Source organism: Tachysurus fulvidraco, chromosome 10, assembly GCF_022655615.1.
Source record: "Tachysurus fulvidraco isolate hzauxx_2018 chromosome 10, HZAU_PFXX_2.0, whole genome shotgun sequence".
NCBI classification, from domain to species: domain Eukaryota; kingdom Metazoa; phylum Chordata; class Actinopteri; order Siluriformes; family Bagridae; genus Tachysurus; species Tachysurus fulvidraco.
The window spans coordinates 25296161-25321568 of record NC_062527.1 but is presented as its reverse complement, the minus strand read 5'-3'; the positions used below and the strand labels follow the sequence as shown (position 1 = coordinate 25321568).

At 40.8% G+C, this 25408-nt stretch overlaps 2 gene segments (V, D, J or C); one reads left to right on the top strand and one right to left on the bottom strand.

Annotated features, from left to right (window-relative positions):
* The window catches only part of LOC113663510, a 122825-nt gene that overhangs the window by 1348 nt on the left and 96069 nt on the right, over positions 1-25408 (top strand).
* Positions 13629-16129, bottom strand: LOC113648964. The segment is given in 2 exon segments: positions 13629-14367; positions 14447-16129. Coding segments are annotated over 2 exon segments (381 nt in total).

The following is a 25408-nucleotide window of genomic DNA, read 5'->3' as shown; positions in this document are numbered from 1 at the left end:
AACATTTCACAAATCTGTGTATAGTAAGATGCAGTTATAGTTAAAAACTTGAATAAAAGTAGAAATATCCAAATCCTGATCAAGACTGCAGTCATGGGTGGAGAGAGATACAGGAAGGGACTCAGCACACAGTCTTGGTGTACGCCAGTGTTCATTATGATGGTTGAGGAGGTGATGTTATTTGACTTAACATGCTGAGGTCTGTTGTGTGGTGGAAATTTCTAATCTTAAGATGTTCATAAGGCTTTGTCCTTCTATGCTTGTACCCTGTGTGCGTCATGACCAGAGACTGACATCGTCATCAGTAGGTTTTGTTAAGATTATGACAAGGGCAGTAGGGACTGGGGATGAGTTGTCCATAAACAATGTCCTATAAGTCCTCTAGAAGACCTTGGCCTGGTCAGATTAGCTTGATCAGGAGATGCATAAGGTAATTTTGAGCCAATGTTTGATGATGTTTTGCTTTAAATATCTTCTGTTCTTCTTGGGTTCTGTCTATAAAACCTTGATGTAATCAATGATCTTGGCCCTTCATCTCTCATGCTACATGTGGAGTGTTGGGTCCTGCTGCGCAGCTGAGCACAATAAATTGTGTAACCTTTTTTACTCTTGCTCGTGTCTACCAGTGTTATACTTTATTATTTAAATAATTACTTGAAAAGTAATTGGACACGTGGAAGGTGAGAGGATTTATTTTATTTTAATTGTAAGGTTGTATAGGTTTTTTCAGAGAACCATAGTTAAATTTATTAGTGTTGAATCGCAAAATTATATTGTTGGTTGTCTCTGTGTGGAAATGGCTGTAAAGACAGGATTTAGACCTGGATCTGTCAACAGGTCAGGGACCTGAATAGGCACCTAATGCATGGCCTAGAAATAAAAAGTAAAGCACGGCACTAATCTGGGATTAGGTGCTAAAGGTGTCTTGTTTGCAAGGTGTTCAGAAAACCCGCCGCTAAGAGCTGACGAGCTCGGCCTAAGAGAACAGGCTTTCTGGCACAGAGACTGTCAACAATAAACTAAGATAGTCATGGGCAACAGTAAATCTAAGAGCAAACTCAGTACAAACATAGTGTGTATCACTGGACCTAATGTGAATTTTATGAAAACTAATTATGGTCCTGATTCTGTGTCACAACTAATGTGATGGGTGACGGAGTGTGGCTTCCCAGATGGTGGCAGTTTTAGCCTGAAACAGTTAGACTTGCTGAGAGGTAACCTGATCCAAATTGAAAGAGAATGACAGGAAAAATAAGAGAAAGAGTGTAGAAGTAAATTGGACAGCATTTCCGATGTGGAGATCAGAGGCAGAGAAACAATATTTACAAAATACACAAAGTACATTAAGGAGCTCACAGTCTTAAGTCTTTTTCAGATGATCCTGACCTGGATGGACCGCCTCCTCGACCACGTCTGGCAGCGGCTGTGTCAACACAGGTGTTCACTGATTCAGGAACACACCCCCAACCAGAGCCAGCCCACACGGAACCAGAAACCGTGAAGAAGTGTGCACTCCCTCCACCCTCACCATCGATCGCGGATCGGACATGTCAGAGAGAGAAGCAGAAGGAGAATGCTGATCCTGGACCGGTTGAAGAAAAGGCTTCGACTTCAGAGGTCAAAGAGCAACTTCAGAGTGTGATTACAATGCCCATGGTGGAAGTGGCTGGACCAGATGGAGACCCCATTCTAGTACACCGTCCCTGGACACTAAAGGACATTGAACATGCTCATGAGCACCTCCCTGACACAAGAGAAGCGAATCAAGTATGTATGGCTGGATGAGAATCTGTGCATGAGGCATCCAGATCATGCGAACTCGAGGAATGCAGCATACTCTAATTTCATAATGGAATTACGTGAAGCGTGTAGGGAATCTTTCCCAGCAAAGATGGATATGACAAAGATTGCGCTTTGCCAACAAGAGGACAGCGAAAACGTTGCGCAGTATCTCCATCGGCTCACTGACATACACAATGCGCACAGTGGCCTCACTACCCCACCTGACATGAGTGACTGCTTGCACAACACAAGCAGGAACAGGAAAAGAAGAAATAAGCACAAACGCACAGAGTCCAGCTGACAATGATGCAAGCCATGGCGGGGTCTCGAACACATCGAGGAAGAGGGAGATATCGAGGAAGAGGCAGAGGCCGAAGAGAGAGAACGGGAGACAGTGGGTGTTTTATTTGTGGAGGACAAGATCACTGGGCAAGGGAATGTCCTAACAAACATGACAAAGAAACTGCATGACATTCAGCATCTCAGGTCGGGGTCGAAGAGGTCAGTCCTGAAGGGATGGGTGAGTCAAAATCCTTGATGCTTTGCAATGAAGAAACGCTTCAGCTAACTTCTGATTCTGACTTAAATGCTAACATTTTGAATGCAATTGATTTTCTTGAGATGAAGCATACTCCACAAGGCACATATGCAAAGTACAGTTTAGATGTCTATAAGCACATGCCAATACACACGTTAAATGTAGAAGGGACAGACATTGTGTTTTTAGTAGATTCTGGTGCAGGAAACATCTGTGATCAAAGTAAATGAGTTGAGTGAGAGGCCAAAAATGAGTGGTAGATCCCTGAATTCGGTTGGAGCATCTGGGATTATCGTGAAAGAAAAATGTACAGCACCCTTAAGGTGTGTTGGGGTTAACCAACAGCCATTCACACATTTTCTTTCCTGTTATCTGAATGCTGCCCTATTAATCTGATGGGCAGGGATTTGATTTGCAAATTGGGAATAAACCTAATTAGCACCCCAAATGGATTGAAAGTGTTTACAAGTCAAACAGGTGAATTTCAGGGTGTTAAGTGGGACCCCAGACCTCTCTTGTATGTGTATGAGTGGGAACTCAGCACCTCTGCTGTGAATTCAGTGAATCAAGCACTCACAGATAAGGCCCGCGATATTACTAACCCCACTCGCACACAATACATGGACACACATGATCTGCACTGCACAGCACACACAGGGCCAGATGTAGTTTATGAACAAGAGTGGTTCGAAAAACAAAAAGAAACTGAGGAGTTGTTGTTGAAGAATTTGTATTGGGACAATCACAAATGTACTGCAGAAGTGAGTCTGTCTAAAATACAGAGAAGTGGGAAGATTTAGGAAAATGGACATTAAAGTGTGTTGAAGCTGGTGATTGGAAGCCCAGTTCAGATCCCACAGTGTTGTAAAGTGAGAAAACACAGTACCCCTTAAAGCCAGAGGCTATTAAGGGTATCACACCTGTATTTAATTCACTGCATAAGGCTGGTGTGATCGTGCCATGTGAAACCTCTCCAGTAAGAACACCTATCTTTCCTGTGAAAAAAAAAAAAAAACAGAGGATTGGCGCTTTGTTCAAAATTTGCAAGTAGTGAATGATGCAGTAATTTCAAGAGCTTCAAATGTGCCAAACCCTTACACAATCTTGTCTCAGATTCCACCAGACAGCATGTGGTTTTCTGTAGTAGATATAGCTAATGCTTTTTTCAGTGTACCCGTTCATCCAGACAGCCAGTTTTGGTTTGCATTTTCCTTCAATGGAAAACCGTACACTTTTACCAGATTGTATCAGGGGTATGGTGAATCTCCTACTATCTACAACGAAGCCCTTAAGAACAGTCTATAATCTCTGACTCTGACCCCAGGGACGGCAATTCTTCAATATATGGACGACTGCATGATTGCAGCACCATCCAAAGACCAATCTGAATTAAGACACTGTTGCGTTGCTTTATCATCTAGCAAAGGAAGGTCACAAGGCAAGCTTATCAAAGCTGCAGTTTGTACAACAACAAGTAAAATTCTTGGGACATCTGATATCAGAACAAAGCAAAACTATTGAGCAGAACAGAGTTGCAGCAATCCAAAACAAGTCTTGACTTGTTCTTATTGCAGGACCTTCATACCCAACTATGCAATACTTGAGGTGCCCTTGAGCGCAATCGTTCATGGGAAAGGCCTACAGGCCCACAGTGCACTGATTTGGACACCAGAGGCAGAAAAAGCCTTTGTAGATTTAAAAATGGCTCTACAAACCACCCCAACATTAGCTATTCCAGACCCAAATAAGCCATTTGTGCAAACAGTGGATGAGAAAAATGGATGCATGACATCAGTGCTACTACAAAATCATGGGGGGAAATTAAGACCAGTAGCGTATTTCTCAGCTAAATTGGATCCAGTAGAGGCAGGCCTGCCAATGTGTTTAAGAGCAATAGCAGCAGCTGAAAAAGCAGTCAATGCTTCTAGAAGATATTGTAGGGTACAATGACCTAACTCTTTTAGTACCACATGCAGTGTCACTTCTTCTCCTGGAACAGAAAACAGCACATATGTCTGCAGCACGGTGGCTAAGATATCACACTATTTTGCTTGACATGCCAAATGTGAAAGTAAAACGCTGTACTGTATTTAACCCTGCAACTCTTCTCCCCACAGAAGCAGATGTAGAACCGTACAATTGTGTCCAGTTGTAAATGACATTTGCAGTCCTAGGTCTGATTTGCAGGAGACACCGTTGCAGAATCCAGATCTTGAACTTTTTGTGGATGGATCAGCCTTCAGAGATCAGAAAACAGGCCGCAACTGCGTGGGGTATGCAGTAGTAACACAACACGAAACACTTAAAGCAGAATCACTACCAGAGCATCTCTCTGCACAGGCAGCCGAGTTGGTTGCTTTAACAGCAGGATGCAAGTTGGCAAAAGACAAGACTGTCACTATTTATACTGACAGTAGGTATGCATTTGGAGTAGTCCATGATTTTGGTACATTGTGGAAACATAAAGTTTTCCTGACTTCATCAGGTAAAGCAATCACGCACAATGGCCTGATTTCTGAGCTCCTGGATGCAATCCTACTTCCAAAATCCACTGCTGTATGTAAGTGTGAAGCACACACTGGGAGAACTGATCCTATTTCACAGGGTAATGCCCAGGCGGATGCAGCAGCAAAATCAGCTGCACAGAAAAACTCTGTGAATGCCGAAACTTTGTGTATGTTGAAAATATGTACTCCCACAGCTGATCTCAAAGATCTTCAGTCACAATCTACAGCGGAAGAGAGAGCCACTTGGAGGAAAACAGGAGGTGTGGTAAGAGATGGGGTTTGGTACGGCCCAGATGACAAACCATTCCTGCCAAAGAAACTGTTTCCATTCTATGTTACATTGGCGCATGGGCAAGACCATGCGTCAAAAGGGGGGATGTATAACAGTGTCTCTAGATACTGGCACACTAAGGGCTTTGCTAACTACTCCCAGACATTTTGTGAAAAATGTATAGTGTGTGCAACAAACAATACTGGCCGAGGGTTAAAGTCTCCCAAAGTGCCCATCCTCCGCCACAACGACCATTTGAACACCTACAGGTGGATTTCATTGAACTGACACCCAGCGAAGGGAAAAAATACTGTCTGGTGATAGTGGATATAAGTGGGTGGAACTTTTCCCCACTTCGAAACAGGATGCAAGTGCGGTAGCTAAGCACTCCTGTCTGAAATTATCCCTCGTTGGGGAATCCCTGACAAAATCAGTAGTGACAATGGAACTCCCTTTGTAAACCAAGCATTTCGATGGATGGGAGAGTTCTTGGGTATAGATCTCAGACAACACTGTGCATACCACCCTGCCAGCGGAGGGGCAGTGGAGCAAGAAAATGGAACACTGAAAAACAAATTGGCCAAATGCTCCCAATCGTGTTATTATACATCAGAACAAGAAGCAGAGGGAGAGTAAATTTAAGCCCGTTTTGCATACTGTTTGGCAGACCCCCAAATACAGGAATGGAGCCTAGACACACACCCAGATTAACCACAAGCCAGTGTGAAGATGAAATGCTGTGTTATTGTGCAAACTTGTCCTCTATTTTGTCTCAAATCCACAAGCAGGTGAAGGAAGCACTGCCCAAGGTGACACAAACAGATCTACACAATCTCAAACCATGTGACTGGGTGGTGGTGAAGGATTTCAGGAGGAAAAGCTGGAGAGCCAGGCGGTGGCTGGGACCATTTCAGGTACTTCTGACCACGCAGACTGCAGTGAAGGTTGCAGAGAGAGCGACATGGATTCACATTAGCCACTGTTAGTGGGTCCCTGAGACAGAGGAGAAACCAGCAACAAACAACTGTTAAGAAGAACAAAAGGGAGCATCAGGGCACACGGTGACATGCTAGTAACCTCTCCCGTGAGCTCCAACTGACTCTCTACTATGCGTAAAGTATCTGAGTCAGAAGAAAACAGAAGAAACACCAGTATAACACCTATTCTCCAAACACTGAGAAGAAGCAGCGTCATCTGAAAAGAGTAACATCGACACACACACAAATGTAAACACAAATGTTAATGAAATTAATAAACTAAGTGAGAGAGGTAAATGTGACACTTTCGATAGTAGACAATAGTAAACGGTTATACAGTATGACATACTGACTACGGCCCCAGACTGACATACACACACACACACACACACACACACACAAAAGTCTGACTTCAAAGGACGGTTCAAATAGGCAAGGTGGAAGCTCCTGTTAAGATGAGGAGCCTTGTTAACTATCACCCTAGAATCCTAGGGACCATTGGCATCTTCATGATCTGCCTGTTAAGAAAAAACTCCAGAGAGTCCCACTTCTATTAGAAGCCGCAGAGATGTGTATGAAAACACTTACTGGCAACTCATCGACTACACTGCCAAAATGATCACAAATGAGTCCTGTTATGTGTGCATGATGGTCCCCACATCTGCAAGCAAACACACAATGATTCCCATGAAAGTAATGGTAGTGAACTGAAGGCCATAGCCCAATACTGTAAAAGTTCTTACTAATGATGATTTTTCCCCCACCAGAACATAGACTAAAAAGTAAACTAAGTACATTGTTTGATTCCAGGTACGGAATCAACTAGAAGTCACACATTATCGGCTTGCCACTTACATTAACTCCACTAATTGGGCAACAGAGGGTATCAAACAAGAACTCACCGCCCCTAGATTGACTACAACACAAAATAGAATAGCCTTAGATGTTTTATTAGCTAAAGAGGGAGGTGTATGTGCCATGATAGAGGATCAATGTTGCACCTTCATTCCCTCTAATGATGACGATCATGGGTCTATCTCCGATGCACTGCATGATATGCATAAAGTAGCAAACCAAATGAAACAAGATGAACACGGAGATAATAGTTGGGGACTCTGGTATACACTGTTTGGACAGTGGACTCCCTATCTATCAATGATAATCCCAGTGAGTGTGGTAGTGATCTTATTATGTTTGTTTGGCCCCTGCGCATATAAATGCGTCCATCACATCATAATGTCCAACCTAACGACCAAACAACTTGTGAAACTAGACCATGTTGACAATGATACAGAATGGATTCCTCCATTCAATGATGACTATTTCACTGAATTTGGCCAGACTGATCCAGAAACAGACAAAGATGAATACGGACAGTACTTTTGACTTGTAGAAAAGTTACAATGAGATAGATGTTTAATGCTTTGCCTTTAAATGCATTTCTGTTTGGGTGCTGTCCCCACAAAAACATCGTATTGTCCACTGAAGTTCAAGTATTTTATGATGCGTTCATGAAAAACCTTACAAGGGAAATGATATGCTGATGTGAGATTATACATGATTAAACTTAGCCTAAGCCATATGAGAATATATTCATAACTGATTAAGTGATACTGATTAAGCAAATGATTAATAATACTGTGGATCAAGTAGTTGATTATTAGTAATATCATATATTCTTGCCCTTCATTTCCACTATCGTCAATAGATCCATAGCATCTGGTCAGGTACCAACTACTTTCAAGAGAGAAAGGGTTATTCCCATCCTAAAGAATCCTGCTCTGCATCCATCAGACATCAGTAACTACAGACCTGTATCACTTCTCTCATTTCTTTCAAAAATTCTTGAACGCATCGTCTATAATCAACTGTCTGTCTATCTCTCAAAGAACAACCTCCAAGATCCCAACAGTCTGGCTTTAAAGCAGCTCACTCTACAGAGACAGCCCTTTTGGATGTCTCTGAGAAGCTACATACTGCTAGATCAGCCAAACTGTCATCCATCCTTATCCTCCTTGACCTTTCAGCAGCGTTTGATACGGTCAACCACAAGACTCTCTTATCCACTCTCAGGAGTCTTGGGATTTGCGGATCAGCTTGGGAATGGTTTGCCTCCTACCTGGAAGGACGCTCATATCAGGTAACATGGAGGGGAGTGACATCTGCTCCACGCAGACTCTCCACTGGCGTCCCACAGGGCTCAGTACTTGGTCCTCTTCTTTTCTCCCTGTATACTCACTCTCTTGGGGAAGTTATTTCCTCACATAGGTTCTCTTACCACTGCTATGCTGATGATACACAACTTATATCTTCTCTTTCCCACCCTCAGATGCCACAGCTTCTGACCGGATCTCAGCATGTCTGGCAGAAATTTCATCATGGATGACTGCTCATCAGTTAAAGCTCAATCCTAGCAAAACTGAACTGCTGTTCATCCCAGGTGATTCATCCCCAGGTCATGATCTTGCTATATCCTTGCACAACGATCTGATCTCGCCTTCAGCCACAGCTCGCAACCTTGGGGTAACCATGGACAATCAACTGTCCTTTTCCTCTCATGTTGCTAATGTGACTCGCTCATGTCGGTTTCTTCTCTACAACATTAGAAGGATTCGGCCATTTTTGTCCACACAGACTCCTCAGGTACTTGTTCAGTCTCTTGTCATTTCTAGACTGGATTACTGCAATGCACTGCTGACAGGTCTACCTATGAACGCAATCTGTCCTCTGCAAATGATCCAAAATGCAGCTGCACGGCTTGTTTTCAACCTGCCAAAGTTCTCCAACCCCCCCCCCCCCCCCCCCCGCCGCTGCGATCCCTCCACTGGCTTCCGGTAGCTGCACGCATCCGGTTCAAAACACTGATGCTGGCCTACAAAGCCAAAAATGGACCAGCTCCCTCTTACTTCAAAGCCCTCATCATTCCTGGCACTGCACCCCGCAACCTCCGATCTACCAGCACTGCTCGACTGGTTCCACCATCTCTCAAGAGGTAAGAGGCAAGTATACTACAAGACTCTTCTCTGTTCTGGCACCAAGGTGGTGGAATGAACTTCCCCTAGAGGTCCGGACAGCTGAGTCACTGGCTATTTTCAAGCGGCGGTTGAAGACCTACTTATTCAGGAAACATTTCAACTAGCACTTCTTTCCTGATCTTTTGAATTTAAAAAAAAAAAAAAAAAAACCTTTGACACTTTTTCATTGTAACTTTGAACAAATGTTTTAAACTCATGGTATCTTAAGTATGTAACCTAGTGAACCAGCATTAATGTATTCAATGTTAGAGATTTAAGCACTTATGTACGTCGCTCTGGATAAGGGGTCTGCCAAATGCTGTAAATGTAAATGTAAATATAGTATTTAGAGCCTAGATTTGTTTATAGATTAATGATTATTGAAATGTTGTGTATCGTCCCAGGGACAAAAGGGGGGAATTGTAGTGGAAATTTCTAATCTTAAGATGTTCATAAGGCTTTGTTCTTCTATGCTTGTACCCTGTGTGCGTCATGACCAGAGACTGACATCGTCATCAGTAGGTTTTGTTAATATTGTCCATAAACAATGTCCTATAAGTCCTCTAGAAGACTTTGGCCTGGTCAGATTAGCTTGATCAGGAGATGCATGAGGTAATGTTGAGCCAATGATTGATGATGTTTTGCTTTTACATATCTTCTGTTCTTCTTGGGTTCTGTCTATAAAAACCTTGATGTAATCAATGATCTTGGCCCTTCATCTCTCATGCTACATGTGGAGTGTTGGGTCCTGCTGCACAGCCGAGCACAATAAATTGTGTAACCTTTTTTACTCTTGCTCGTGTCTACCAGTGTTATACTTTATTCTTTAAATCTCTCGAACCTCAGAACTTCCACAACAATGCCCTGCCACATGCATCAGGGTCAGAGTTGGAGAAGAGTTCCTCCAACCACTGTCTTGTTTAAGTAATTAAAATCAAAGGCAGCCTACAGGTGAGCAGTCTGTTGTGTGCTAATGGCTGCATAACGGTTGTTCATAGCAAGCTTGGCATTAGCATCTGGGGGTATATAAGTATTATATATATGTATATATAAGTGTATATATAAGTGTATATAAGTGTATATACGTGTATATAAGCGTATATAAATATATATAAAACATGCTCTTATTCCTTTCTATTGATGTAAATACCTTTAACATAAACCTTAAAGTCAAAGTAAAAGTGAAATGCTGTTATGAAAAATGTACAAATCCATATGACCACAAAGCACAGGATGGCATTATTCATTGCTGTGTTTCTGTACTGCTTCTGTATGTACACAAAGCCACATCCTGCTAAATCTAGAACAGAGAGGATTTATAAAAACAGCTCTTTGTCTCAGAAAACCCAACATGTCTAGTTAAAAGATCTTTGAAACATTTAATACAATGTCAGGGTTGAGATCATGACAGACTATCTTGTGCGGTGGGAGAATTTTAGAATTTGCAAGACAGATTTCATAAACAATGTAGACTTTTTAAATCTTTTTAAAAAAAAAAAATATGTTTCTGATTTCACCCCAGAGCTTGATGCCTACAATCATATGCAAACTCCAAACCTATACGACTTTTTCATTGTTGTACAAAACCTGAGTAAACCTGCTTAAGCTTCAAGATGCAGCCAAAATAAATAATGTGTGCACATGCAATTTTAATATCTAGTCTTATCTCTGATCAGGACTTAGGCCTCATCACAGTATTTATACAGCACTGGTTAAAATGGGGGGGCATGGTGGCTTAGTGGCTAGCACGTTTGCCTCACACCTCCAGGGTTGGGGGTTCGATTCCCGCCTCTGCCTTTTGTGTGTGGAGTTTGCATGTTCTCCCCGTGCCTCGGGGGTTTCCTCCGGGTACTCCGGTTTCCTCCCCCGGTCAAAAGACATGCATGGTAGGTTGATTGGCATCTCTGGAAAATTGTCCGTAGTGTGTGAGTGTGTGAGTGAATGGGAGTGTGTGTGTGTCCTGTGATGGGTTGGCACTTCATACAGGGTGTATCCTGCCTTGATGCCCGATGATGCCTGAGATAGGCACAGGCTCCCCGTGACCCAAGAAGAAAATGAATAAATGAATGAATGAATGAATGGTTAAAATAGTAAATTTTTAGGTCTGATCTCTTGTTAATCAATATCAGTGCACCATTCAATGCCACAGGACAAAAAATTAAAATTAAAATGTAATTAAAATGTAAATATAAATATTGAAGTTAACAAATTGCTCTGTTTAGGTGTCAGATTCTACTCAGTCGAGTTCACTAATTATTATTATTTACAGACCCCAAGGCCATATTCTTAATTATTTCATGAATGCTCAGTTTTCCTTTAACATTAGGCTGTTTCTGTATAATAAATTTATTTTAAAAACCCACTGAGACCAGTGTGTATGTACATGCTAGAAGCAGTAGTAGTTCTTCATAATTGTCACGGTTAGACAAAGGCGAATGAGGATCCAAATGCAGTTTTGAACGTATTTAATCAAAAATCAAAAAACAAGCAGGCAAACATGCAACATACCACAACGACTAACACCAGGGAAGTGGACAGACAGAGTAGATATAGGAAACAGGAACCAATCACAAAGCGGAGACAATCAGAGACAAAGACAACACACCTGGAGGAAAGCTTGAGTTCAATTAGTGTCCGTGGTAACCAATGAGTGGGCGGAGCAAACAATTAACAGCAGGGCACGACAGCAGACAGAAACAAGGCAAAAACAGACAGACTCATTACAATAATAGTAGTAGTCATTCATAATGGTCGAGGAATGCATCAGGAAGGGCATCTGGCGTAAATTATGGCAAATGTAAATAGGCGAGTTATCAGTGTGAATTCCATACAAGATCGGTCGGGGCCCGGGTTAACAACGACCGCCACTGGTACTGTCGACCTACCTGACCGACCTGCACCTAGAGTATAACATGTCCTAAGGCTGTCTACAATAGAATGCATTATAGAACAAACTTGGATAGTGTTTCTTGGTTTGTTATAATGTTTGCATCTTAATAACTTATTCTAATACTGTTTGATTATTTGAAAGAGTTTTTATTTGTAATTTTCTTTTTATTTTACATATATTACACACATCTATTTGTATTACACTACTTTTAATAAAAACAAGGCCTCTCAATGTGAGGATCCTGAAAAGACAAAAAGGTCCATGTCTGACACCTTCATTTAAAGATTCGAACAATAGATTAAGTAGAGGACCGAGGAATTCTCATCTGTCGCCTGGACAGGGTAACCCTCTTTTCATCTGACAACTGGGCAGGATAACAAAATTCAGCCTCTCGACCTCTGCTCGGTTTCTGGTTCCCGGCGAGTTCTCGGGGAAGTCTCAATGAACCCTCTAGTCAAAGTCTTTTCAGGGAGAAGTTCCAAAGTTTATTAAGAAAAGCAGGAATATATAGTCATACAAGAAAAGGGAGGGTGTAGTGGGTGTGTGTGTTGGTATGTGTGTGTGCATCTGTGTTTAGGTGACCTCTCAGTTACCCAAATGAAGTCAGATCTTATAGGGATGTGAACCTATACTTCCCTTAGTTCCCATGGATGGGAATATAAAGAATGATTATTGCAGGGCCATCTGTTGTAAGACTAATTATGGTAGGGAAAAGAGTGTGTCTGTGTGTGTGGGGGTGGGTGGGTGTATGTGTGTGAGAGAGAGAAAAAGAACAAAGTTCTCTGTATAGAAAGTCTGCAACATTACCAGAAAGATTGTTTTATGCAATTATTCTCACACCTACGTTCAAGGTAAGACCAGCTTTGATAGTTGATCTTGTGTTTTCAACACTAACCAGTGCAAGAACAAGGACACATTCCTTAGTGGGAGAGCGGAAGGGTTTCCTACGCAATCCAAAAAACGTGTCACTAAGGGACACGTACATCAGTATAATTACGTCAATATCCTGCACCTTTTGAAAGAAGTAATTGTGATAGATGATAAAAAAAACTAAAGATCACTCAGGTTCTGTGGTGTGAGGCCATTAAGTGCTTTATAGGTTAATAATAGTATTTTATAATCAATGTGAAATTTGACTGGAAGCCAATGCAGTGAGGATAAGATAAGATCACTCACACCTGTTCTACGTTACCTCTAATTAGCACTTCTGTATAAAGTCCTGTGTTACAACAGTTTAGTCTTTAAGCTTCCTGTTATGTGTAATTGTGGTAATTGAAATGAATGTGTCTGTTGCTCTGAACAGTTTGTTTGATGTTTCTGCTCAGTGCTCTGGGTGGTGATGTGTTCGAGCTCACTTTGTCGATCCACTGAACCCAGCAGGACTGAAGCGGAAGCTGTTGTCAATCAGAGACAAGTTCATATGTGTAGGTTTCATGAGAGACATAAACTTATTTCTTAATTGTCCCTGATAAAATGTAGACAGTAAGTGTTGTAATGTGCAGATGATAAAAGGTTCATGAATAAACTTCTTGTATGTACTGTTTAATAATTACTGTAATGTCTTCTGTCAACACATGACTCTGCCATGAAGTACTGCAAGGTAGAAGCTCAAAAGGACCAAGGTCTGGACATTAGAGAGGAAATGACATGTGACTGAGTTTTGCTGTGGGATTTGAACAGACGGACTCATGGTAGAGGTTGTACAGGATAATTGCAGGTATTCATGTCACAGTATATGATACACTGCTCTGACATCATCAAAGGGACGACAGGGAATGGAGTGTTGTGAAGGTGTTTTAATTCACAGCTGGATTACCAGGTCATGTGCTATGAAGTGTAGTATCAGCTTTCAAACTCCGGTCTGATGTAAAAAAGTGTTAGCTGAACATCTAGGTGCAGATCTGTATCAGAGTAAGACACATAACATCTTCTGATTTATTCCTCACCACACTCTAACACCACACTGGTTAAAGTGGTAAATGACCAACTACTGACCTCTGATCAGGGTTTTGGCCTCATGTCAGCTCTGTTAAATATGTAAATGAAGCTCAGAGGTGAGAAAGCTGGACTTGACTACTGAGTAAGTGTATTGTGTTTGTTAAACCGTGTCATTGTGCTGCATCACATCGTCCTCCTCAGCACCTGCAGCTGCAGCAGATCCACTGCCACTGAATCGATCTGGAATACTTGATGCTCTAGTACTAGCCCAATAGATCAGGTTTTTAGGAGCTTCTCCATGTTTCTGCTGAAACCAGTACAAACAGTCATAACTACTGCCACAGTCATTATCAACAGCAACATTGGTTTTACAGCTGATTGTGATTGTGTCTCCTGGAGAAACAGATTTCACTGCAGGACTCTGAGTCACAATGGCCTGACTCTGGGATCCTGAAATAGGAGAAGGATGAAGAAATGTAGGTAAGATAATTATTAGATATTGAATAAATTTCTCTGAGTGAAATCTTACCTTGAGCACAGAGGAGCAGTGTGCAGATGAAGATGCTGATCAAACTCATGGTTTCTGTGGGTGAAGTCGCTGAGCAGCAGCTCTCAGTCATGAAGTGTTAAAGTCACAGGGCTATAAACACTCACAGGGCACTGAAGCATGAGCTGATAATGCAAAGTGGAACCTCGCGCTATGGAAACGTGTGTGTGTGTGTGTGTGTGTGTGTGTGTGTGTGTGTGTGTGTGTGTGTGTGTGTGGTCACTGTAGTGTAACAGGTTTTTGTACCATGAGTGTATCACTGTACTGATTATTGAAGACGTTGATGTTTCCAGTCTGGACTCTTAATAAGCAGAAAAAAGTTGAACATCTGGTGAAAGTTCTGTTCTATTCTGAGATAAAGAGGATCACTCATCTGTCTTCATGTAAATCTCTCTCTCACTTCACTGATCTCTCTCTCTATCTCTCTCTCTCTCTCTCTCTCTCTCTCTCTCTCTCTCTCTCTCTCTCTCTCTCTCAGTTTCACTGCTTTAACTGCTTTTATTTATCTGGGTTGGTTGGGGGACATTTTCCAGGTATGGATGAAATGATATACACCACTTTATCAGGACCCTTCACCTGTGTTCACCTGCACATTCATCCAGTTATCCAATCAGCCAATCATGTGGCAGCAGCACAGTGTATATAATCATGCAGATTTAGATGAAGAGCTTCAGTTAAAGTTCTCAGCGAACACCAGAATGGAGTAAAAGTCTGATGTCTGTGACTTTAACAGTAAATGGTTGTTGGTATCAGATGGGCTGGTTTGGGTTTTTCAGAAACTGCTGATCTCCTGGGATTTTCACACACAAACATCTCTAGAGTTTTTACAGAATGGTGTGAAAAACAAAACCATCCTGTAATCAGAGGGTCTGCAGTCTGAAACATCTTGTTGATGGGAGAGATCAGAGGAGGAGATCAGACTGGTCAAGTATTTTGGGAATACAGAAAAAAAATGTCAATTAGTTCATCTTAAAGATTGTTTAATCCTCAGTCCATCTTCTCTTCATCACAGTAACAGATCAGCATGTATACAGTTCCATTACAGCACCATCTAGTGGCCAGATGACTGAACATCAGTCTACATTTCATCAGGTTGTCGTAGAACAGGAGACTGGTTTGTGTTGAAACTTTACAGATGATGAGAAAATGAATCTTTAAATCTAGAATCATATAGAAATAAATGTTGACTCTTATTGAAATATCCTGCACTACATTGTGTGTTACAGTAGTGTGTAGTAGACACCAGAGGTGTCAAGTAAAGAAGTACAAATACTTTGTTACTTTACTTAAGTAGAAATTTTGAGTATCTATACTTTAATGGAGTAATTATATTTTAGCAGACTTTTTACTTCTATTCCTTACATTGTCATGCAATTATCTGTACTTTCTACTCCTTACATTTTAAAATAGTCTCGTTACTAATATTTAATTTCGGCTTGTTTTCATTCCGCCTTGTCATCATTCAAAAAACCTATCAGGATAAATAGTGCCATCCAGATATACTGAATTTGATTGTGGTAGGAGGAGAAGTATAAACAGATACCATTCCGACACCCTATTGGTTTGTACGTGATCCAGCACACCTGCACATGACACCAATCACGTTACACTTCAGTTACCCAACACTGGACATAACAGACGGAGCCTAGTATGAAGGTGTCCGTGGCAAAGGCTATTAGCTAAATGCTGTTTAAAATGATTTTACTGCTAATTTTCAGTCATGCCAGCAGCTGCTTGTGGACCTAAAACAGCTTTAAAGGGAGAGTTCACCCAAAAAGAAAAATTTTCATTATTTTCTCATCCTCATGTTTTAAATCTGTATGAATTTATTCTAATAAACTTCTTTTCCTCCTTGAAGGAGACCAGCCTTCTTGAAACGACCCAGCAGTTGGATGAGTACCTGAGGTGCCCAGGAGACACAGTGGAGGTACTGAAGTCCTTCCCAGCCGTGTGCCAGCTATCACTTACAGTAAGCTTAACACAGCTCTCCCGGCCTGAGCCGCCTGTGAAAGACTGTTTAGTGTTGCAGGGCTGATCTTCAGGCCAAGAAGAGCATGCATTGGCTCAAAGAACTTTGAGAACCAACTGCTTTTGTGGATGAACAAACCCTATTAGTAACTCTTTGTCTCATGTTCTGTGCTTCACTGATGTTGATTACCCTGTTGTTGTGTGAGACCAATGTGTTTGTTTCAATAAAGGTTATTGATGACATGCCTCTGAAGTTTGACTTTTTGCACCATTACGATACTTATACCCAACTAGTCATGAAACACAGCTCAGTCATACACATATATGGTTCGTCAATGTATTTGAATGTACTAAAATGCGTCCTTTTTCAATGGGCATATACAGTATGTGTCTGAAACAGGTAGCCTAGTGAATCCCAAGTCTTTCAACATTATCATATTAATATAAAAATATAGTCATTATGGTCTTTAGAAATATGTTTTTGAGGAGGTGGGGTAGTGAACATTAAGCCCCTGTGACACAGCCTAAGCTTTTGTCCTTAATGGCATTTTTTCCATGCATTATACTTCAACTTCTACAGTTGCAGTGTTTTTTTTTAAACCCTTGTATCTATACTTCTACCTGAGTAATGAATGTGAATACATTTGACAACACTGGTAGACTGACAAACCAACTTAAAGCCTGACCATGAATACCTGTGTAATATTGTAAGTGATCTAGGAGAATGTTGTGATCTATAGTGTCGAATGCAGCACTAAGGTCAAGTAGAAATAATAAGGACATACAGTCTTGCTCCGAAGCTAAGAACAAGTCATTTGTGACTTCACAAGTGCAGTTTCTGTGCTATGATGGGGCCTGAAACCTGACTGAAACTCTTCAAACATGTTGTTCTCCTTGTTGTATTGTTGAACAGACACAAGCTTTTCTAATATTTTAGACATAAACAGAAGATGTGAAACAGGTCTGTAATTTGATATTTCATTAGGATCTAAATTCTGTTCAAGGGACAAATTAAAGTAATTAAAGAGAAAAAACTTGCACCCTGGTACAATGACAACGCACCAACAATCAGCTAGGAAACTAGAACGTAAATGGCATCAAACTAAATTATCAGTATTTCTATTAACATGGAAGGAAAGACTTCATAGCTACAACAAATCTCTTAGTGCTGCTAGACCAGTGTATTTCTCCTGCATAATTGGAGATGACAAAAATAATCATAAATTCTTATTTAATACTGTATAAAAATTAACTAGGAATAAAAACACTGTCAAAAAGCGCGCACCATCTATTTGTAGCAGTAATAACTTCATGACTTATTTCAGTGGAAAAAATTATAACATCACACAGAAAATTCAGATCATTAATTTAACACCAAACATTTTGTCATCAACTACAGGCCAATATCAAACCTCTCCTTTATCTCCAACATTAATGTTGTAGCCAACTCACTACCCCCAACATTGAGGGTTAACTGGCATAATTCCTGACATAAATACCTCATTGATTGGGTGGAATATGGCCCAGAGGAACATTGCTGGGTTCCTGCTCATGATGCCCTTGATCCTAGACTCATCCAAGAGTTCCATGACACTCACCAAGAGCACCCGACCCCACAACCCTCAGGTCTCATGAAGAGCTCTTTGGTGGTTTCTGTCTCATCACCTCCAATCATTGGAAATGATTCATTGGCTACAAACATGGCTGACATGGACTACTCTTCCCAGCACACACACAGTAAATGTCCATATTCACAGCCTCCCAGCTTCACACACATGTTTCCAGATTTAAATGACTGTTTCATTCATTACCATCCACATGTGGCGAGTGTAATGTTGTTACACTAGATTATTTAAATTATTATTAATTAATTGCACTAACACAAGGCTTTTATTTTGAAATTCATGTTAGAAGAGATGGCACGGTGAAGAATGGTCACGTGACCACTGGCAAAATATTATTATTTTTATTTCTTTTTCTACAAACATAATTATTTCTTTATTGGTTATGTTTTCTCTCCTTTTTGAAAATGTTCACCTTTAAAAATGTTTATGAGATATATAAGAATTGTATAAGTGGTCATGTGCAAGTGTGAGGGTGGAGCTGACGTAATTTCCGGTGTGTTTTATCAGCTCCCCGAGAAAGTGTTCAAAAGTAGTTGATTATTTACTGTTTATGGATTTTCTGTACAAAATGTGATTGTTTAGTACCTTTTTTTCTGTTAAGACATTATTAATTCAAGTTATGCACATTTGTAAAAGTATGTTTAATATAAAGTGTGAGTTCACGTAATGGCCGCCATGACACGTGCAGTAGGCTGCTGAAACTCATTACATGATGATGCACACTTAAGTTTTATCTATGTCCTGAGTCATACAGTTATGAGTGTACAAAGTTGTATTTATTCTTAATGATCCAAAAGATTTACACGTATATAAATATACCTGTAATGATTGACAGGCACTTCTCGATCAGACGTAATCCTGTTACTGCCTGATGGTGTCTGTTGTGTGTAACACAGATGAGAGATCCTGAGAAGCCAAAAGTAAACCATTTGACAACTGCATCATGGTGTGACGTCTCTTTAATTCTAAAAATACACAACGCAGAAGAAAACCCACTACAAAATAACTATATCAAACACATACAATGATCCTATGAAGGTTGAGGCTATGAAGTCAGATGAAACCTACAAAGTGGAGGGGTGCGATAAAACGTTTGGGAGCGGTCCGGAAACTCACTCCTAATGACTGGACTGAGGAATGCAGAGGCGCATTTGAGAATCTCAAGACTGTGCTGGTAGATCAGGTCCTACTTGCTCTCCCAGACTTTTCAAAACCATTTTTACTGTCAGTAGATGCTTCGACGAGTGGACTTGGGGCTGTACTATCCCATTTTCAGCATACAGGGAGAAGGTGCAACAACTAACTTCCTGGTGTAGAGCCAACAACCTTTCTCTGAATGTGGACAGAACTAAAGAGATGGTTGTGGACTTCAGGAGAGCACAGAGCGAACACTCTCCGCTGAACATCGACGGATCATCTGTAACAGTTTCATGGGAAAACAGGAAGTGAAGCGAAATCCACCAAGGAAAAAAAAAAGAAAAAAAAAATCCAAAAGAGGGTTCGTTTCCAGACTTGAGGTTATTCCACTGGGTCTGTGAGTGGCTGAGTCCTTCTGTCAGAAAAGGGGGTGTCTTCACAGGAGCAGAACAACTGCCTCCTCTTCCTCGAGGTTGTCCACATCCTCTAATGCCCCTTTTCCACTGAGGCAGTTTGAGTGCAGGTTCGGAGCCTAATTTAGAACCAGTTCTTTCTTTTTCGACAGCACCGGCTCTGAACCGGCTCTGAACCAGAAAACATGGTTCTTAAGTAGCACCCAAACGTTGCTGGTCTAGACTTAAGAACCCGCTTGTGTCAGGAGCTGTGGGCGGGGCTACTGTTAGATAATGTACCTTAAGTATACTAATGTTTAATACACTTTTACTTTAACACGATATGATCAGTTATCAGCACACATGATAGTAGGTAGCTACATGCGAAGGCTAACTTTTTTTCTGTGTTAACGATAAAATAACGTTATGTACTTTATCGACTATAACCTCCGTTTATATAGATTACATGGAGCACGTACACGTTGGATTCTCCACGTTTGGATGCCAATGTAGGTTCACAAAGCCATGAGCATTAACAGTAAAGCAACATCCGCCATTGTTGTGTTTGTCACTGCTGCACTAACATTGCTGTGTAACGTGACATGTATACAGTGACATCACATTTGGCTCTGTGACACTCTCTAACCAATGGAAAGGCAAACCGGATTTTAGAAGGTTCACCAGTGGAGCCAACTTTGACCCAGCACCAGTGCTACAGTAGCTCTGTAGGGAGCGCAAAAATGTCAGTGGGTTATGGTCAGTATAAACGACCAAAGGTCCCTCCGTTGCTCCAACATACACATCAAAATGTTGCATCTTCTTACCTCAGCAACACATCCAAATACAAAAACTGTTCCACATCCTTGTCATCAAATTTCAGAACCAATCTCAAACTACTCATATCAAATCTATGCAAATCATGCCCACTTCCTGACCCCATTCGTGCCAGAAGTGGTTCCATCTTTTATCAAATCCAAGCGATAACGTTCAAGATCCAATTATATCTTCCAAACGCCTATCTAGGACGGATAACAATTCCACAATGATTTGCGATTTCCAAAAGTTAGTCTTTAGAAAAGACCTCCAAAAGATCTGACGGAGTATTGATAAACTCCTCGACAGAAGCCATAACAAAGGTAAGCCTATTTTAATACATAGGGGAAAAAATGAAGTGCAGTTCCCCCTAACTAAACCATAAACTAGCTAAACTGAACCCTAGTCTTCATATAGTTACTTGCGGCGGGTATTTACACACTATAAACACAACAACAACCGATTGACTAGTTGCCATTGAAAACACGGACGTGTTCCCGAGCTACAGCTCCAACCGCTTTCACCATACAAAAAAATAAACTAAAATAAACAGAGCATCCAGTTAAGGATACCCTCTTTTCCTAACCAGGGAAAAGCAGTCCAAAATTTTTACCCGTTAAATGTATCAAAACAGCTTGCTTACCAAATGCAACTCTGCACAAATGCTTACAAGAACAAAAGTAAACAATATACCTAATTCACTGCAGCCCTCCAAAACTAAAGGATCAACGAATAGCCAATATCAACAGAATTTACAACGAATTAACCAAATTAAAGTCGTATACAAATATTTTCAAATTACAAAAACGGATGAGCCCTCACTTTTGTCACAACCGGCTCAAGTCATGACAAAAAAGAGAGGACACAGTGAAAACCAAAATACCAGTTAATCTTTTATTTAATAAATGATTGTGAATAATTAATCTGAGCTTTGGCAGAATGTTTTAACAGTTTACACGTGACTGTGTAGTGGTGAACTCAAATGGAAAACAATACTTACAAAATAATAAAGAACCAAAACAGAAAACAACCTAAACAGATCCCAAGCGGAAAAAGATCCTCTAAACACAATCAACACCAAACTTAAATAAGGAGAGATAACAAGAAACAGGTGCACCCGATTTAGCAACACAGCTCCACCCAGCTGTGGAGACCCGTCACAACCAGCACCCGGTTCTTTCCGGTGGAAAAGGGGTATATGTGACCCCTTGAGCCACTGCTTGCATCATTGTGATTTGTGCTTCTCTTTTTTGGTCTGCCTGCTTTGTGAGAGTTTTTCTCTGCATGAACAGTGTGCATTTTCTTCAGACCAGTTGCACTTGATTTGTCTCCAGGACAAAGTACTCTATTGGATTGTAGAGGTGTTCATAATAGTACCAGGATTGGAACTTCCTTATTGTCATCGCTGGGTTTGTTTGTCTTCTATTTCAGGAAAGCCAACATCTGTCACCCACCTTCAATGCCTTTATTGTGTTTTTACATTTACTGTTGAACTGCTCCATTTTTATCTTTCACTCTTTTTTACTTCTCTCTGGCCTTTTCCCCTTGTCCTGCTTATCTCTCCAGAGATTCTCTAAGCCTAAACTAAGCTAATCTCTAAGCTGAGATTCTGTAACTGAACCGGTTTAAATGACTGAAAGAAAAATTTCAGTTCAAATCCAGTGTCCAGTTCTAACAGTAAAAAGTAAAGGATGAAGATCAAGACTATTAATATAAAATAAGTGTGTAGTCCCTGCTAAAAAACAGCATTGCTGGTCCAGCATAAGGTATGTTTGCATGCTGGGACCAGCTTGGGATGATGGTATGCTGGTCCAGCATTAGGTGCTGGTTGCTGTTCTGCTGGCCATATATAAAGTTTGCTTAAAATATTTATAGGACAATGACATTTGCCATCACACTGTAATATTACACACGTGCACAAATAACGTTACACAATATAACCTTTACAACACACATTTTCGGTCTTAGCTTCCGCTCTCTCTTTTAGCGAGTAACATGTAGTATGTGGTGGCGATAACCATGTTTTTATAAGAGCTCCTACCTGGAGTCGTTTGCCTTTAGACAACTCCTGCTCTATGTCTTCTTTATTCTCTGAAAAATTATAGAAACAAAATAAGAAACAAAACTATCTCTCACTCATTTGTTTATATTGTGCAGTGAACGAGTTACGATAAAACAGCTACTGCTTAAGTTACATACCTTTAAGCATTAGTATTTGTGCCCTGAAGAAGTCTTGCTTCCATCATAGCTACCCAATTAACCTGAGTTTGGTCAAACATGTCATAGTTAAAGTCCTTAATTTCACCCGTGCGGCCGTCATCCAGGTACCTCACTTATGCAAACATTCTGATTCCCAGTGATCAGCAGATTCGTCGTGTAGAAGAGGAAGCTTTTTATTTACCCCAAAACAAAATCCTAATTACGGTGGAAAAACATGATGATCTGGAACACATGCACTTATACTGATGTCGATAAACACTGTAAGGTAAATAATGTAGTCGAAAAAACATTGTGAGATTTATTTTTGGAAAGTGCAGGAATTACATTTACCTTCGTGAACATAGTTGCTTTAAAGGTTGCATAGCAACGCTGATGCTGGGTAATATCTCTTTACATTACCGCTTTACTAAAAAACAAACAAACATCTTAACTACTTCTTAATTGAAACAAATGGATTATATATATATATATATATATATGTACTGTATGTATATTATCTTTCAAAAACCATCATTCTGTATGATTTATATGCTGCTTCCCTCATGGAGCCGGGAAGTAAACATTTGTTGGTATTACTATATTTAATTTGTGGACACACTTTAATCCCTAACGAATGATTTTTAAATGTTTTTATTCTTTGTTATTCAAAGCTTTTTGAGCTTTGTTATTTCAGTTCTTTATTCAAAAGAGGGAGATAAAGAAATAACACATTTATAATTAAATAGATTCCAATATATTGTTTTAATCTTATATTAATGTGTTACATAGAAACATACACAAGCCAAAATCACGCTTGTTCCCATAAAGCTCATTCCAGAAAGATCATACTGGTTAACCGGCTACACCAGCCCCGTTTTGCTTGATAACACCATGACTATGCTGGCCACACATCTAATACCAGCACTGACGAGCATGAACCAGTAAACACCAGCCTGGACCAGAAATGACTTCATGCTGGTTTATGCTGGATTTTTCAGCAGGGGTGTCAGTTCCCTCAACCATAAATCCTGCTCTAAAGAAAGACATGAAACCAGCTTCCTGTTCCACACCCAGATAAACACACAGAGTCAGTTTTAAGCAGGAAATCAGAGAGCAGTGTAGAGGAAGTGAGATTTACATGAAGACGGCTGAGTGATCCTCTTTCTCCCAGAATAGAGCAGCACTTTCACCAGATGTTCAACTTTCTTCATCCAAACTCACTGAAGCACAACACACAGCCCTGAATCTACAGCTAAACACACTCTCTCCTCACACTGATAATGTAATAATAATAATAATAATAATAATAATGACTATTAACTCCAAGAAAAGAACACACAATGTCCAAAATGAAGCTTTATTTCAGCAGAGCAAAACTACAGGAAGAGCAACAGGACAGTGAAGAGAGTAAAGACAGAAATGTCAGCATTGTGTAGAACTGAAACTCTATTGTAGATGGATGTGGAAGCAGCTCAGTGTTCAGTTCTATCTTGGAGCTGTTAGCCTTAACACTGGCTCTTTCTGAACGTGACCGGATGATCCACGCCCTCGTGGGAGACCGTACAGACAAACTCCTCCCCCTTTTCCCAGAGTGCTTGGCTGAGGGTCAGGGTACTGCTGCGTGTGTAACCGTCCTTCTTCTGTTCTTCTGCACTGGTCAAGACCCCGTCCTCCACGGCCGAGCCGTCCACCGTCCAGCTCACCGACGCCCCCTGTGGAGAGTAGGCAGACAGCAGGCAGAGCAGCGAGGCCGATTCCTCAGACTGGTGCAGAGAGGAGGGAGGGAGCAGAGACACGGAGGGCTTCACCGTGGGACCTTCTGTAGACCACAAACACACAATAAACACACCTTTACACACGCTTACACAACATTTACTCATTACTGCTTCTTCACATCACTGCACTACAGTTTGAGTTTCCGGAGAAGAAGATTTACTCCATTACACAAATCACATATCTGGCAAAGAGGCTGAGAAATCAGTTCAGTGATGGAAATAACCACATCACACCACATCCACCTTTCTACACACTGTTTATCTTTGTTTCCAGATTCAAAATCAGCCCATCAGTAACATGACAGAAGGCTAACAGACACAGGATGAAGTTTTCTACCATGTCCTTCACAGCACACAATATGAACTTCAGAAGCTGTGAATGTGAAAGTGCTGTTTACTGATGAACACACTGTCTACTTATTCAGCTAACAGCTAACTCCTGATTTTTAATTTCCTCTCTCTTATTTTTATTTTACTGAAACTGTCTCATCATCAACACATACTCCACATTCCTTATCTCCAAATTATAAAGACATACAAATGAATAAATGAATAAACAAACAGAAATTCTTTATGATGTCCACATTTTTCTATTTGTCTAAACTTTAATATTTTGATGAACAACAAAAATAAATTAATGGAATGTTGAATAAAGAAGAGAGACTTACTGATGATGAGTTTGGTTCCTCCACCAAAAGTCCACCACAGTGATACATTCTAATGAAGCCGTCGTACAAAAACCTCTGTTGCACTCCAGTGACCACACACACACACACACACACACACACACACACACACACACACACACAGTTGTGGTGTTTGCATATGTGTTCTGTGTCACTGCTACACACACTTTAAGAGCTGTAGTGCTGATCAGAGTGTGTTCAGTCCTTTCAGAGCCACTGACACGCAGCACAATGATGATGGTACTGAATCTCCTGCTGGGGACACTGGGACTCCTCGCTCACCGTGAGACATTCTCTTTACTTTTATTATTCATACACATCATCACATCACTCTCACACTCATTACTAC